The 17785-nt window shown below is 39.0% G+C and overlaps 1 protein-coding gene across 3 annotated transcripts in view; it reads right to left on the bottom strand.

Moving 5' to 3' along the window:
• ANKHD1 (ankyrin repeat and KH domain containing 1) overlaps positions 1–17785 on the bottom strand; it is a 99160-nt gene that overhangs the window by 11149 nt on the left and 70226 nt on the right. For all 3 annotated transcript variants that reach the window (XM_052684479.1, XM_052684480.1, XM_052684481.1), the window contains 15 exons: positions 13484–13629; positions 13227–13338; positions 12123–12268; positions 11789–11931; positions 10853–11066; positions 9369–9544; positions 8558–8720; positions 7678–7773; positions 7309–7425; positions 6139–6313; positions 5340–5793; positions 4827–4904; positions 3210–3356; positions 1610–1720; positions 56–205 (listed from right to left, as the gene is read on the bottom strand). In XM_052684479.1, coding sequence (XP_052540439.1) covers positions 56–205; positions 1610–1720; positions 3210–3356; positions 4827–4904; positions 5340–5793; positions 6139–6313; positions 7309–7425; positions 7678–7773; positions 8558–8720; positions 9369–9544; positions 10853–11066; positions 11789–11931; positions 12123–12268; positions 13227–13338; positions 13484–13629 — 2428 coding nt within the window. The remainder of the gene's footprint in view (positions 1–55; positions 206–1609; positions 1721–3209; positions 3357–4826; positions 4905–5339; positions 5794–6138; positions 6314–7308; positions 7426–7677; positions 7774–8557; positions 8721–9368; positions 9545–10852; positions 11067–11788; positions 11932–12122; positions 12269–13226; positions 13339–13483; positions 13630–17785) is intronic.

Raw genomic sequence — 17785 nt, 5'->3', positions numbered from 1 at the left:
GAAGTTCTTGAAAAATGACATTTCTGAGTCAGAGTTTCATTTCTAAAAACTGTACCTTATAGTGATCATTCTTTCTCCATTCTTATCTTTTTGTTTATCAACGTCAATATGGGCACCAGTGACATCTTGAATTGCTGTGATGTTGCACCCACCTCTTCCCATTATTCTAGACACGACAGAAGCTGGGACAGATAATTTCTTTGACCTATATCACAAAGATCATAAATCTGTCAAATGTACTTAAAGAATAAGCACATAAAAAATGCCTCATTGTCTCACATGTGGCTGAAACAACATACTTATGTTTGAGGGTAGCAAATGGTTTTTGCTGATATTTTGTTCACCCTTTGGAGCCTCTCCAAAAATCCCCAACCTCAGATTATTTATCATTTTCAGCACCTAACAAGGGTTCTTCACAAGCATTTCTATCACCACTGCTGTATCACAAGTGTGCCTCATGTACTGCATCAGAAACATTTTCCAATTTTATCTTATCTTGTGTGTGTATCTTCGAAGACAAAGACAAAGCTTATTGACCTAAATTTACTTAAGTAGCACTGCTTCATATACAGAAGGCCACAGCTTAGCTACTTTGATCATTCATAACTAGTAGAAGGTGTTTTTCCATGATCTTCTCAGTGATGAGCTCTGTGTACCACGTGTATTCACAACCCTTGTAGTATCCATTTCTTTTAGGCCTCAAAGACACTACAAAAGATCTTAAAGTTTAACAGCTGACACTACACAACGGTGGATATCAGACTGCTAAACCATGCAGTTCTGCAATCCAGTGAGCTGCTGGAAGCCACTATGAAGGCAGCACAGATTTTTCAGGAGCAGGCTCACTTTTAGGCCACAACACTTCAATGCATACATCCAGTAAAATAAGTCATCTTAGCATTTTTCTGATTTACACGGTGCTGGTGGGTCAGTGCGGGCATACAGCACTGAGGAGTCTTTGAACATGATCTATGCTTGCATCCAGACCTCTGCCAAGGTCTCTCTGGGCCACTTATGTCCCCAGACTTGAAAGGTTGGACCTCTCAAGCCCATACAGTGCTTTCCAGCTTACTAGTGTTGTGCAATAGTAGTTCAACACTGAACAATTAGAGGGGATTCAAAGGGGTTTCAGAAACCACAGTTCAAGCACCTCTGAACACTGTACAGATCACCACAAATCCCCCCCAAAGGCTGCAAGCTTCATTCAGCTATTTCACTCTGAGAATTTCAAGTAATTTGATCTGCAGGCACTCAGATTATGCACCAAGCTCTCAATCCGAAGGCAACTTCATGCTTTGGGTATTTGTCTCTCCACCCACCCCAAAGGCTCCCTGCTCAAACCAGACAACTCTGTTGCTCCCTCCCCAAACTGCAGCTCCCAGTATCACCTAACTTGAGAAGATCCCATTATACCAAGGATTCCAGCTGTCCCTTTGGTTCCTTTCAAGTCTGCCGACAAGGAGCCCCAACGCCACCATCGACTAAGAAATTCCTCCATCAAAAGAGCTTGCCCCAGCACCCAGGATCCCTTCCACCCATCACCCACTGCCACTTCCCTCTCTACCCACAAATCTCAGTGGTTTTTACCTTAAGTACCCCAAAACAGTACCTTTTTGCTCCTGAACAGCAGCGCCCTCCTCTCTGCAGCTGAAATTGTTCAATTGGTGTTGGCTGCAGAGTGTTGCTAGGGGGAGGGTCTTTCAAAACTCTGCCTACTTGCCTGTCAAGGGTAGAAGGGATGTTTTCATTGGTTACTTCTCTGATCCCTTCTAGCCACAGTAGGATACTCACAGAGAGAGGGGAGGAGAAAAATTCTTGCTGTAGAGACTGGGAGAGACTTAGAAGATGAAGGCATGCAGCTACCAGGCATTTTGTACACAAAGCTACAGTTGCTAAACAGCTCTTTGGCTGGATGAATGCTTTACCAATCATCAGGGCACAGCAAATATGTGCAAAACATTTATGCACATAGTCTTTTTGACAAGACCTGATCACCTAAGGACTAGGAAATCTCAGGTTTTAGATGCTGTTTCTTGAACACTAGCATCTCTATCTGAACAGCAGACAACACCCAAAAAAGCAATTCTTAGGAGACCCAGGAGGAGAGATGGAGCAGCTCCTGAGTCAATAGCAGGTTCTGTGTGCAGCGCAGGACAAGTCAGCTGCCTCTGCAACAGTTTCATGCCTGCATGACTCACCAAGTGGCAGGCAGTCTGTGACTGTACGTTTGGCAAGGACACAGCACAGCAGAGAACGTATGGTAAATGCAACAAAAGGCAGAAGACTGAGCCAACTTTCTAAGGGTTCATATGTTTAAGTTTTCAGATTAAAATGCCTTCATTTATTTATTTATTTATTTATTTTAAAGTTATAATGAAGTTTGTAGCTTCCTCTGTGCAACTATGGTGCACAGCTTAAAATTTCCTAGAATGAGCACATACAGTGATACCACTGCAGAACAGAAAAGCAGCAGGGCACTGTAAGCATACCTAAACATGGGACACATGTATGTTCACGCTGCATTCCTTTTCAACAAAGGGAGCAAAACACGACAGCCAGATTTGTTTGTTTGTTTGTTACTAGTTAAAAGTAGCAGACATAATAATGATTGCAGATGAGATTGAGTGGTTATTAGCTAGACAGCAAAAAAAAACAAAAACAAAACAAACAAACAAAAAAAAAAACCAGAACATTTTCAAAGGGAGCGTGCTTTACAGAAGTACAATTACATTTAAAAGGCTTTTCAACACTGAATTAAGGTCACAAAATTTTCATTGGAACTGGCAATCAAGGTAACCACTCAAAATGCATGAAATTTAGCCACAAAGTGATCATCCACCTTGTCTTCTACTTTGCCAACATCTACTCCACTTTCATTGCAAGCAATCATCCACATTAGGAGCTTTTTTGCTGCCATTTGTTCCCTCCTTCTGTGTCTTAAGATATACCTTAACTTTTACTCCAATGACAACACATGTAAAGAAACCTCCTTATGCCAAATAAAACATTCATATCATGTTAAATTAGTGAGGGGGTACTACAAATTAGGACTCTAATTTGTTTTTACGCACTGCAAGACAAAAATAATGGATTTTTTTCTAATTATTACAGTGAAATAATTTTATGAACCTGATGGAATTCTACATTTGAGTATAATTTACAAGTAAAAATGTTGAAACATTTCTTAAATACAGAATTAAATTCTTTACCTTCTAACCACTTCTTTCCAGCCTTCTTCTCTTTTCTGGCCTCTTTTTGGACTGGTCAGATTCAGCTTTACATTTGGAGAGGTCAGAGGCAGGGAAACAGGCTTGTAAGCAGTTGACAAAGAATTTGAATTACCTTCACCATCAAGTCTGGGAACAGAAACGTGCCGATTACAAATTATAGAACAAAACTGACATCATGAGAGCATTCATTTCTGGACCTCAGCATGTTACACAGCCATTAAGTTACACTTGGATTACGCACTCTCCTTTTTAATAGGTTTTTAAGAAAAAATACATTTACAAGCATGTCCCTTTCTTACTAGGTACTAGAAAATGTCTTCATTTTTCATCTCTTTTTAGAGATCCCCTGTAATTAGGTAAGCAGTAGGTAAGTGCTTCTATCCTCTGCCCCCGCACCTCCCGTTTTATGAACAGGTAACTGCATGTGGTGCACAGATTGCAGGGTATTTTACTCCTGTTGAAGTCAACATGAAAGTGCGTATGCAAAACCTGTACTAACACAACCGTAGCAATAGACTGGCAACACAAAACAGAGTAAAGTCTGGATGAGACAGAAAGAGAGGAACAGCTAAGCTCCTGTAGGCTAACTTATCTACATGAATGTAAAAAGAGTGTATTTGGGTGCTCAAGTTCACGTCCAGCACTGAAGCAGAGGCAATCTCTAAAACATAAGGCTAGTCTTCAACGAATGACTTATAAAGTGATTTGGTATAACAAATATAACAAAATAAAACAAACCTAAGGCATATTTAGAAAATGTTTCAATTATAACAGCATTATCATCAACAAGTCGATGCTGAAAACGAAAAATTCAGGAGGAGAAAGTTTAGAAACTTTTCGGAAAGACTGCTTAGTGCCGGAAGAAAAGAGCACCTGCAGAAGTTAAAAAACACACCAGCCCTACTCATTACTGTCGTGGTTTTTAGGTGTACTTCTATCTGACAGAAGAACCACCCCTTTCTTCAGTTTAAGGAATTCAGTATATTTAGTTAGTTAACTCTATGGTAGTGAGTCATACAGGATTCCAAGGCATTTGTAGGAGAGGTCCAAGGCAAAACTCAGTTTATATTCATAAAACAGGATATGCAGACAATCCAATTTCTGACATTCTTAAGAATTTTAGGGAACTCTTTCCTCCTCCTCACAACCATAATGGCTGACAATTTTAATTCTGGAGGAGAAAAAAAAAAAAAAAAAACAGCAAAAAAATCCACAAAGCTGAGAGCCCAACTTATCTTCCCCCCTCCCAGCCAACAGCCTCATGCTTGCTACACTTTTTGATGCCAGGTCTGCATTCTTGTTGAAGGTAAACCACGCGTCCTGCAGATCAGTCCCTATAGCCTCTACCTCTCTTAACGCCGGGATAAAAATATACGTAGTATGAATCTGATTTCCATATAAGTAAAAGTTAGCAGAGGCGAATTTCTCAGCAAAGGCTACAGATTAAGAGGTTATTTAAGCTTACTGGTTTTCAGTAATGATCCTATTCAGAAACTGTTGTTTCTGTTAGTTACTAGCTCCTTCACTGGCAACTCAATGATCTTCCAAGTCATTAGTATGGACCCTGTACATTCACTGAATTCTTTTGACTCTCACCTCTGGCTTGACAAGGTTAAATCAAACTGGCCATCAACCTGGCAGGTGAAATGCTCAGAGTCATCAGCCTCTTCCCTCCTTAAAAAATAAAACAATAAAAAAGAGATGGCAATTCAAAGAAGTTAATGATGAAATCAGAAAACAATCATAGGGTAATGACAACTTGTGATTATATTATAAATAAGACTGGCTTTTACTTTTTTAAATTCCCTGCAAGTTTATTCTAAAATCTACTCCAATTAGTTCAGAGTTTAGCAAAGTTATTAAAACAGTGCAGAGACTTAACTGTTCTGCTGGAGTAGTTTAAACTAGTCAGCAATAACAAGAATTTATCTCTAGTGTTTTGACAAAGCTGCATTCAGCAAACCAGACAACGTAATTTAACAAGCAAGCAAGCTTACTCTCTCTGATCGCAAGAATGCTCCAGCTGCTGTAATGCCTGAGCTACAGAAAATTTACATCAGCACAGGCAAAACACTGAAGAAATATAGGGAAATAACACTGAAGTCTCACCTTGTTGGTGTTTTTGAAGCTGAAGTGCTCGTTTTTTCTTCCTGAGAAGGGATAAGCAATGAGGCATAGCGCCGCTCAGAGGAATTTGTATCCATCGTGAAGTTCAGCTCCTGACTTTTACCTCCACTGCTACTTTCACTATTGCAGTCTGTGCTATCCAAATTATCTGAATCGCTGTTTCCACTTGCACCACCACCTCTTGGCTCTCCATTTATTTTATTCTTATCTGCTTTTTGCTGTGCTAGAGATATATGCTGATCTGGCAAAATTATCTGCATATTCTGAGGTGTCTCTTTTGTTTTATTTTTCTTATTTTTTCTGTTTGTGCTGGGAGTAGTCACCACATTAGCTCTCTTCTTCCCAAAGGCATTGGTGAAAGTAGCTGAAGTTGCAGAAATCCCAATTGTAGTGGTAGTCGTTGCGCTAGGAGGCTCTATGGGAACTTCTTGCTCCGCTAGAAAAAAAAAACAAAAATCACAAAATATATAAATCAGTGCCTCTGACTGAGGACACTTCAACCGAGATCATACTCCTGCTGAGCTGTCAAGTGTATTTGCACTATATGCAGATGTAAGATCACCAAGAAGGAAAAAGTTTTGGGAACAAAGAAGAAGAAACAAAGATTTACCAGCAATGCAGCGCCTCCACACTCCAACAGCAGGTAAGAACCAGGGAAGAAACTATACAACATCATCACAGTACCAAAGAAGCCAGCTTACTAACAGATTACCTTACCTAGGTGCTTTTAAAAAGGCAACTATAGAACTGCATTTTTCACATTTAAACACTCATTCTTTACCTTCATCATCATTTTCTTCTTCATCATCATCTTCGTGTAGTTCTAGAATTTCTTTAGGCTTATTTTCTTCATCTTCTTCTTGTTTCCTTTTTTGTTCCTCTTTCTTCTTCTTTCTCTTTTCCTTTCTTTTCTCCCTCTTAGCTGCAAGGGCTTGTTTTCTGCTTTCCTCTCTTGACTATGTAGGAGAAAAGGATTCATATTTAAATACGATCACAAAGACTAAATTGTAATTCCAATCTTTCCTACAAATTGGGGCAGGGGATAAAAGAGAAGAAAGCATGGTGAACTAGTCACAAACTGAAGCATTATGTAGAAACCCAACAGACGTTATGGAACAACAGGCCTGAGCAGTTCCAAAAATTTCCAAAGAACAACAATAAATACAACCAAGTGAGAGACACTGTAAAAACAACTTCACTGAAAAAGCCAGTAAGATCCCTCATTATCTCAGTCCTTTATCAAAAACCATTAAACAATGTTGCAAAAGTATTGATGAGATTAACAGTTTTGACTTTAAAAAACTATCCCACTATCCCATTACAGAATTAACTGGTCTTACTTTCTCATTTTAACCACGTTTTTTTAGTATGAGATTGGTCACAACAGCAGCACCATACTGCAGCTTTGCATAGCAACCAACTTCATGAGTTAACAACCTGGAAGATGAAAACTTGTCATCTTCCCTCTTTAATTAAACACTGCATGAATTATTCATCAACAATTCTAAGAGCCTCCATTTAGAATGTTCATTGCAAATCACTTCTCTGCATTAGTCTGGGACACTTAAGGAGTGAGAAAAAACTTCACTTCCCACACCACCTTTTCAATTCACTTTAGCTCATGTGGAAGCTTCCTCTTTGTGTAGTTTGTGAAATTGAGCACTGGCCTATAAAACACTTATGGACTACATTTCACACTAAGTACAAAATACTATGCAAGATACCACTGAGACTGAAGATCTCCCTTACTCGCACTCTTTATCTGTGCTGAAGTAATGCAAGAAAGCAACCAGTCTGGATAAAAAGGACTTTGGAATGTCTAGCTAAATAACAGCTCTATACCCTCAGTATATACACTTACAGAAAGTAGATACAGTCACAGCATGAAGAATTACTGCCCCTAAATCACAGCTTTAAGCATTAAGCTAGATGACCACAATTCTCCACTCACTTTTTCCAGGTCTAGCTCCTTCAGCAATATAGTTGCATTCTTATTTGCCTCTGCAGCTTGCTGGTCTTTAGCTTTCACAATTGTTTCCACACACTGGTGACACTTTTTCAACAGGTCCTGGAATGCAAAACTTCTCTTATTACATCTGTAATAAACTAGAACTAAGGGAGAGATGCTTGCTCTACAAAACATGCATTGATTAACATACAAAATAGTTCAGACTCTAAACACTAGTTTTATGTTTCATATTAAAAAGATGTGAAAAAAGCAATCAAACATACACATTCACTTTCTGAATAATTGAGAATTTCCCGTACATATTTTTGTTGAAAATAAATACAGGGACTTTTCCCTCATAGTTACACTCACCTTGTCAGTTATAGTCGCTATATATCGCATGCATTCAATGTCCGATGGAAACTGGTTAACTTCTTTCACTAGGAACTGAACTACCTTCACATGGCCCTAGAATATCAAAGAAAATTCTGGTCTCTGGTATACAACTGATAACATTCATCATCAAAATACGAATTTGGTATCTCTTAGTTCAGCGCAAAAGACTGAAAATATACAAAAAGATTTTTGGTAAACTATTATTTGAAATGAAAAGTGTTGTCCAGTACATTTATATTTCATTTCAAATGCGAGCAGCTAACTGGGCTCAAGGGCAGAGCTGTCTGTCCACATTTTTAGCAGTCAAAACCACTCTGTTTAGACCTCATCTGTCCCCCCCAGCTTCCTTTCTTGCCAGTCACTCCACAGAGCTAATGCAAGGCAAGTCTGATTGACAAATTGAGCTACCTGAATATTATCCTAGCAAACTTCTGCTGGATCCACCACCTGATAGGGTACACTGTGCAGCCACACAGACAATAGCTAAATGTTGCCTAGGTAGTTATCAGCAAGCAGTGGAAGGACAGTAACGCATACTCAGTATTTTCATTTGTCAGGAAAGCTGCAGACTTGTTTGACATTTTATTAAAGTTAATAAATTCTCTGCAACACAGTTAGTTAACTTGTTTTATAGACAATTTTCATCTCTCCAAAACGAGTTCGGTGTGATATACGTTTTAGTTCTTCTCTTTAGAGGGTCTAGGATTCACAGATTATGATTAAAGTAGATGTTTTATGAAAACAGAAATTTTGTTGTGCTGATTCTTCCAAAAATCAACCAGTCAGATTTAAGACCAAATGAGAAATGTTTTGAAAACATTTAACACTGACTCACACAAACAACTTGGCGTCCTACCTTGCGAAACGCTGACATAAGAGGAGTTATTTTCCGGTTATCTGCTGCATCCACATCTGCTCCTGCCTGCACAAGCAACTGAACTACATCATAGTGACCACCATTAGCTGCCAACCAAAGAGGTGTATTTCCTTTCTTGTTACGAACATCAATATGCGCTCCTCTAAAAGAGTACAAGTGTAATCAAATAAGACATGAGTAAAGACAATGAAAGATCAGAATACAATTAGATACACAGATTTAATTATTGAAACCTAGTAGCTAGAGAAATTGTGTCCTTGGGATCTGCTCTTTAAATCATAGTAACACAAGGATTAAGACTCCCTCTCCCTTCCCAGGAAGAAAGGCCCACTGAATGCAGACTACTGCATCACAGTTACACAGCTAGCCATCTAAGGTCCCCTTACCTTATCATTAACATTGTGACTATCCACACAACAGAACAGCCCCTTGAGATTTTAGCTGCATGTAGGGTTACGCTTGAAGAGCCAAGAGTTATTTCCAGGCCTTGCCTCATAACTGACAGAGGGACAATGATCAAGGAAATTTCTGGATTAATACACAAAGCTGCCAAATCAGACACTGTTTGCTTACCTCTGATCTCAGCTGTCTGCTGAGCTTAATTAATACTGGAGTAGCAGGATACTCCATGGTAACACTGAAAGAGTTAGGAGCAGATGCAACATGCTACTTCCAAAGATTTCCATTCCCTTTGCTCTAAGATGCCAGAGGCAGCATAAACAAGAGAACCCTTGCCACAGAGGATCATAGCTACAGAATACATGGCCTGGTAATGAAAAAAATAATTTACCGATTAATCAGCAGCTCACAGAACTTGTAGTGACCCTTATCTGCCGCAATTGTTAAAGCGGTATCTCTTGAGGAAGGCACAGGTGGAGCATTAACATCTGCTCCTTTGTCAAGGAGAACCCTCCCAACCTCTGCATATCCTCCTGAAGCAGCTTCCATCAGCGGCGTGAGACCAGTCTGGGCAAAGAGAAGGAAGTACATGATGTGAAATTCATACAATATACTTTGGATAAACTACACACAATTGCCACACGCAGAAATCAGATTTGTATTTACTTAGCTGCTTATGTCTATGTTACGGAGCCTAACCTGGAGCAGTCTCAAAAAACTCTTGGCACTGCATTTATACAAACTTTGACAAACTACTGACTACCACTGCATACCCATCTCAACAGCAACAGCAAAAACAAAAGTTTTCAAAAGAATCTCTAAAGGAAAGGCTAGAACAGATCCAAATGAAGACAACTCTTTCTATGAAAATGTCCCCAGTCTGGTTTTACACGCTTTATATCTATCCTTCCTCAGTACTGAGGCTGATGTTGAGTCAATTCAGTTGCCTGGCCAGATCATTAAATAAACTAACACTAGGCTCCCAACATGCCCAACCAAAGCCAGGAGGGCTGGCTTTTATCCATATCCCTTTTTCCTTCATTCCAGAAGCAGGCAGACACAGCAATTATTTCAGCAGCCTTAGGAGTTACCAAACATTCTTCTATGCTAGGGAAATGGGTCTGGCAGTCCACACAAGATTTAAGCTTGTTTTATTGCAGGAGAAACAAAGCTGCCCCAGAGTGACAACACATGCAACCTATGGAGTGTTTCAGAGGTGCAGAAAGTCATAATACTGAAGCCATTGGTTCTAGACTAACATAAAAGCTTTATAAGGTTTGATTGCACTACTTCTGTTCATGTGGACAAAGAAATCTGTGACAAATGAGGATCGCTATAGCAGCACAAATCTCTTCCAGTCCAGATGTTTTTATATGCTAGTGAAGTCGATCTGTTCTGTTGACAAATATCAGTACTGATCTTAAACCTGAAAAGTTCCCCAGTACTACAGAGGCAATCTGTTTCATTATTAAATTGGAGGAAACAATCAGCTTTCCCCTAGTGCAAACAATGCATCTTCCTCGATGCTTGCAGTATTCTTAAAAGAAAGCAAACAAAAAAAAAAAGAACATTCAATAAATCCTCAGATTCTTCTCTTCTGCATTAAGATTTGCATATCAAGAGGGGCAATACAGATTCTACAATTTAATTTTTCATCAGCACACAGTGTTTGAATATCTTTCAATTAAAGAAAAACATACTGTTAAACATCCACCTCCCTTCACTACTGATTTGCCTTTGAACCACTGAAAAAGAGAAGGATGAATGCTAGAAGAGTAGGATATAGAGTAGTAATAGGATAATTTGAAGAAATAACTACTGAGAGAAACGCGCTTGTTAAAGTAAATTATATGGAAAAGCAGTTCAAATACTCACTTTTGCCCTGTGCTCAACATTGGCCTTCCTGTCCAACAGCAGACTGACCACCTCTGCTCGGCCTTGGAAGCAGGCCAAGGTGAGGGCTGTGTTCCGATTGGTCTCAATCTGGGCGTTAATATCAGAACCCATATCGAGCAACAGCTTCACAGCAGGTACGTGGCCATTCATAGCAGCCAACATCAGAGGAGAAATACCTAGCTTACTCCCAGTCCTAGTGAGAAAGAAACAAACTGCAGTTCCCAGAACTGGTGAATGCTCTGAGAAATGCAGGTGTATCTAAGAGGAAAATGTTTCATGGGAAGCCAAAAATGAACATTAATATATACAAACACATCCACTCTCCTGCAGTACCAGCAATTTTGAATTGCTTATCAGAAACCAGCAGAGTAACCACATGCAACAGATAACTAAAATCTATGAACAAGTAAAATGTGTTTCAGCTTTTAGATGCTCAAATGGCTGAAGAACACGCAAGTATGGAACTACATATAATCAAGGCTGCATCTGATTCAGGAACACATGCTTCTAATATGCAGATACAGTTAAAGTTTTTCTAGTGACTGAAAGAACATTACTTTTCCTACAACTAATAAAGAGGAGGTTTGAGAGAAGCAGCTAAAATATATTTGCTTGGTTCTATTGAAAACTGCATTTGACTTCCAGATCACAGAAGGGTAAAAAACGGAGAGAGAAGGAACAGGTTTGCAGACTACAGCATCGCTTAGAACTTAGATATAAGGGAGATGAAGTTTGTCTGTGGTAGTTAAAGGTAAATTAAAAGCATTAATCAAGGTAACGTTAACATAAATAATAACATCAATATTGTAGAAAGGCTGAAAGGAGCTCTGAAAGAACTACAGATTCCAATATATGACTCAGAAAAGACAACAACAGAGCATCTGTCCTACACACGGTTCATATGAGGTAGGTTACCTTGAATTAATTTCTGCCCCAGCATTGAGAAGAATCTTGATGATATTGACATATCCACCAGATGCAGCGAGGCTTAATGGTGTATAGTCAGACACATTCCTATGCTCTTTGTTTGCTCCCCGGGCCAACAGCAAATCAACAACCTGAAAGGGCCAATGTAGAAAATAAATGCCCTCTCCTTGTGGGAGGAGACTAAAACTATCTACACTTATTCAATTTAAAAAAAAGCTTTTAGAAAAAAAAGATTTACTATGCCATCAAAATAAAAAACTAACTTGTACATAAAAAAAACGAGCAAAAAAATCAAATCCCTCAAGGACAAATATGTCTGTACCTCTTGGCGTCCACCAGAGCATGCCAGTGAAAGCGGAGTATCCTTTGTGCGCTCAGATTGTGCTTCTATATCCCCACCTTTGTCTAACAGAATTTCCACTACACCAACATGTCCAGCAGTTGCAGCAAGAATCAAAGGCGTAAAACCTAGTAAAAAACGATCATGTTAAAAGTAAACTGGATACCTCAAAATTTTAAGCAGAAATATGTAATTTACAGTGATTTTTATTGCTCAGCTATGTCTTTCCTGGATGGAGTATTTTCTGAGTAATGCCCAAACACTGTCAGGCACTCTCCTAGCCCCCTACTGACCCTGACACTTGGAGACATGTAAGGCATGACTCTTGCCAGCTACATTTAAAGGTTCATTGACAAAAAAAAAAAAACAACAACAACCTGAACAGTACTGCACTGACCAATATGGATTACACTGACCAATTCAAGTCTTTAGACATGTCACTGTTTTCTATTTAATTCCTACTGAAGTTCCAAGAAGATAATACGCATTCCTGCGCACATTGCTTACTGCCAGTGGCTAGCATGACCTCTGGGGAGAGAAGCACGATAATTCTGTTCTCTCAGCTACAACGGATACGATTTTGCAGAATTTGACTAATGGGAATGACACGATACACAGCCTGACTCCTACTCCACGTTAGCCTTGTCAGCTGAGATTTGATATTTACTCAAATTGTAGAATCATAGAATCACAGAATTGCAGAGGTTGGAAAAGACCTTCAGGATCATCAAGCCCAATCACAACCTGACCACATCATTCTAACAGCCCACCACTAAATCACATCCCTGAGCAGATTAGCAACTCTACCCAGGATGCTAAGTATTTTGTGCTGGGTTAACTGTAACAATAGAAGTACTTTGTATTTCAAAAATTTGCCTTATATGCCGTTCAGATAGATAACTTCATTTCAAAATATGGATCGAAAGCTGTACAGTATCACTATGTGGTGTATACGTTTCCACATACGTACTAGAACTCTACATCTTTGCAAGCTTTGTACACTTTCAGAAGCAAAAGCTCCCAAATCTCTATTTGAAACATTGTGTAGTTGTAGTTCTAAAGCAAACTTTTACTATTTCAGCTTACCCTTCTTATCTCTGTGTTCAATATTGGCACCACGTGCAATTAGTACAGAAACAAGTTCTTCGTGACCTCCTGCACATGCAAGGGTTAGAGCGGTGTCATGATTGCTTTCAGTCTGCATGGTGGAAAAAGAAGAAAATATTCAAAAGTTAAAAATACTTTAAGAGAGCTTTAGTGTTTTTAATGCTACTAGATTATTATTTTTCCTTTCAGAACTTATCAGAAAAAAAATCTAGTCAAAACTAACTGAAATTACTCACATGTGCATCGATGTCAACTGAAGGATACATAGGGAGCACTGACTGTGACACCACATTGCTCGATGCCTGTGAGCAGGGCTCAGGCGTAGGGGATTCTGTAGTGTGCAAGGAGCTGGTGGAGCCGCTGGGCACTCTGCTATTCACAGCTGGAAAGCAACAATGCATTATTAGCCCACTCTTAGAAGTTCTACATTTTATATGAGAAAGATTTAGTCCTGTAAAACTGCAACACTCCGAAGCCAAAACAGAAGTGGAGGAAAACAAATTAAGTGTTCCTAACAACAAACATGTCGGTATCTTGCTTAAAGAAGTTTTTCAGTAGTAAAATAATGTAAGTATTATCTCCAAACTGTGTTAACTTAGACAAATAATTTTATTAGTCACATTAGAAACATTACAAATTATAGAATTTTAAAAGGATAACTAAATTTCATCTTCACCACTAAAGATGAATCATACACTAAATCTAAGCAGATGGATAATTTATCAATAAAATACAAACCTAACATTCAAAAATGAAGCATCAATCTGGAATTCAGAAGTTTTTCCCTCGAAGGTTTTCAGAAAAAGTTTTTAAAGCAAGAAGAGTTGACAGCCACTTACATCTGTGAGTTACAACAACTAAAGAAAGGCAGAAGAGAGAGATGGAGGGGAGGGAAGGGGGGAAGGAAAAGAAAGCTGAAAACCATGTGCTCCCCAGGATTTATTTCTGATTGGTCACAGCCTTTGAAAGATTTCATTCTGAAGGTACATCTCAGCTCAGGGACAAGAATATTTTGGTAGTGCAACTTAATACTTAAATTTAAAAAATAATTAAGAAGTTGAGAAACAGTTTTTACATTATTTATTTTAAAGGTAAGAGCTGAAAAGCCTTAACAGATCAAGCAGAGATGACCCCTGCAATACGTATGCATTGGGATAAGGCCTTAGTCTGCCCTTGTTAAACCAGCGAAAGCATCTGAAGAGAACTCAAACCAAAGGCTCTCATCTCAGCTGGGGTCACTTGCCAGGAAGTCTAACACAACAACTACTGATGCACTTTACAAAAAGTCCTGCAAAACAGCTGTATTTAACAAGTAACTTTTACTGCTGGAATGCCAGTTCCTACCCTGTGCAGTCTCTTTAGATTGAATATTTTATTAGTTTTAATTATTCCTAAGCATGTAATGCATTGCAGTATTCCTGAAGCAAACAACCAATGGAGAACATTAACTTCAGGTAAGAAATAATTAGTACAGTCTTTTGCTTTCGTCCAAATACTTCAAGTGACAAGGGGAGATGAAGGGTTAACTCAAATCTATGTATTGGCTACAAACCTTTCAGTGTGGCTGTGATTAAATAGTTCAGCCTTCACAATGCTATTAACAACACACACACTGGCAATTATTCATACATAAACATTGCAGATGGAAAGATCTCGGAGAAATCTTCAACATGACTAACACCACTAATGAAGCCTACTCATATTTGACTGTATGTGACAAAGGAAATACAGACAGGAGTAAGTTTTAGGTGGGTCAGTTTAGCTGGGGAGAGAGCAATAGCACATGGATGGGTGAATGAATGAACAGGGGCTGGGACATATAGACTTTGAGGTGACAGTTTCCCACTGTGTTTTTTAGAAGTCACTAAAGTGCTCTCCTTGGTCTACAGTTGTAAACAAGCATTAGCATTGGGCCAGCACATTTCAACAACAGAGTATTCTTATCTGAATGCCAAAGTGACTTGCTTCAGCCTTCATGAAGAAATCAGGTTTGTGCTTTAGGTTTCAAAGTTTCCACACTTCATCTGCTTAGTATGGATTACCACTTAAAGCAGCAGATGAGAAAAAAAATTCATGTAATATCATTATTTTCCCCATCCCCCCTCAACACACTGATGTGCATTCAGATATTACTCAGATTTCTGAAGACTATTCCTTCCAAAATACAAAACACTGTATCACCCATAAATGACTAATTTCACTTTAAGTCAAGAAAGACATTAAATCAATGCTTTCAAGTCCTGTAGCTTCAGATGTGCATGGCTAATAATACAGAGCAGGTGTGTGCAGAGACCATGCTGGTGCCGCCTGAAGATTCCTTAACGGAATTCATTCACTGCTGCTGACAGATTCAAAGAGTTCTCTACTTTTCATGGCCATAACTGAAAGTGTCAAAGTATTTCTTGCATACTTTCAGTTCTCACCACGTGCTTGATATAGGTGTGTGCTTTAAGCACTTCACTTTACCTAGCAACAGTAAGAGCAAATGTGAGAGAACAGACCAAAGGCAAGAGAAACACAAACTGTCTCTGTATATCACCTTTAAAATACAATCTCAGAAGAGTCCTACAGCAGCCAGTAGTTAACCCTCTCCTCTTAACTACTGTATCCACAAAATTGCAGGATTTCTTTTTCCCTAGGTTAATTTGCACTTCCTTAGAATGTCCGACAAGCTTGAGGATATCTTAATGGAAGCATCAGTGGGGTCTGTGTTCTGCAGTCAGACACAGCTGAGCACTTCTGCCTCCCGTTTCATGTTCAATGAACAAGCAGGATTACAGGATATACAGATTTTAAACTGGAAGTATTATGCTGGAAACTTCATTGCAAGTTATCTTTGCAAATCTCTGTGTGAAATGAGAGTTAACTGAGTCTGGGAAGATGCCCATTCCAGAGCCTGTCCCTCAAGAACACCCCCTTCAATCACCACACAGCAGTTACCAGCCTTCCAAAACCCATTCATCCCAGCAGAGGATGTCATTCTATTTGTGAACGCAGTCTTTTGCCAGAGATGAAGCAATACCTGTCCCTTGCCCTGGCTGGCACCAGGCCCATCAGGCTTCAGATAATCAGCCGGGCAGGGTCTGCCTGAAAGGCAAGAGGGAAACTGCAGAGAACATGCCAATGGCTAACTTTTAGCAAGTTCTATTTACAACCAATAGCTAAAGCATGGTCTTCCCGAGTAGCAGCAACACCATGCCTGGCCCAGGTAACAGCAGTTACTCTGGTCTCAGAAACCAGCATCATTGTCCCGACAGCCACACAGTGCACAGCACAGGAGCTCGAGGTACGAATGGATGGCAGTGCTTATGGAAAGACCGTTGGGAGAATACAAAACAAGTGACCAACAACAAGATCACTTTCAGTGACTCCAAGTGACACTGCAGGGTTTTTAGTGGACCAGAAAAAATGTGCTGCTTTCATCTTTAAGACAAAAGCTTTTCAAAATGCTGTTTATTTCCAACAGAACAGATATTTCTTCTTTCCACAAGAAAAGATGCCAATTAACAAGGTAAGAGGCACTGATTAAAAAAATAAGTTAAAATCACATTGTGATCGCAATGTGTAACTCACATCTTGATAAAACATTTTGTGACGTATATTGTGGATTTTTCTGTAGACACTTTTTAAAAGTTTATGTTATACCAGGTCTAAACTTTAAGTGACAAATGGCAAAATCCAATCTCCTCATATTTTAAGATGGGTTTACAGTTTTCCAAAGAGACTTTCTTTGCATCATGGTGAAGCCTAAGAAATCTCCAAAGACACAGATGGTTATTTCCCAAAGTTATGAATTATCTTCTGAATTCTTCTGAATTATCAGAAGAAGCAGAAGTAAAACAAACAGAACTTAGTATTCTATCTCAGTAAAACTCCTTAGACGTTGACAGAACCTTAAGCAAACAGCTTCTGGATGCAACCAGAGCTGCAGTGTACCCAGAATTTGTAGAACTATTACGCATGTTCGTGAACACTGGATTTGTATTTCAGTCCTGCTTTCCTCAGACACTGGTTTTCAGGACAAAGAAAACAATGTGTTTTCATGAGAGAACAGTCTTTCTGCTTTCAGTCTTCCCTAGGAGCTTTTAAATAACATGTTACTGTACACAGGCTTTTGCATAGGGGTAACCATGTCATACTCTAAGAGTCTCTTTTACTCCAGCTAACCCTAGTAACTAGTTATACTCCAGACAGCAATCCTAAAAAAAGTAACACACAGATCACACCTTTAAAACAGCTCCCTTAAAATATTCCAGTTCTATATAACCAACCACAACCAGAATTTCAGATCCAGATACAATTTAAGTGTCTTATAACATCTGGAATTTCTGAACCCCAACACCCTGAGGAGAAGCAGCCAGAAGCACAAAAAAATGCTAACCCCTGGCAAAAATCAGCAGAGCAAAACAGGATAAAAACATTTTAACTAAACACAAAACCTAGTAACATGAAAGAAAGTACCTCACCTTGAATGTCCTTAAAAAAAAAAAAAGAAAAAAAAAAAAAAAAAAAAAAAAAAGGAAAGTACCAATACATAT

The sequence above is a fragment of the Tympanuchus pallidicinctus genome, unplaced genomic scaffold (genome assembly GCF_026119805.1).
Source record: "Tympanuchus pallidicinctus isolate F22 unplaced genomic scaffold, pur_lepc_1.0 scaffold21, whole genome shotgun sequence".
NCBI classification, from domain to species: Eukaryota; Metazoa; Chordata; class Aves; order Galliformes; family Phasianidae; genus Tympanuchus; species Tympanuchus pallidicinctus.
This window is presented reverse-complemented; position numbering and strand designations above follow the sequence as displayed.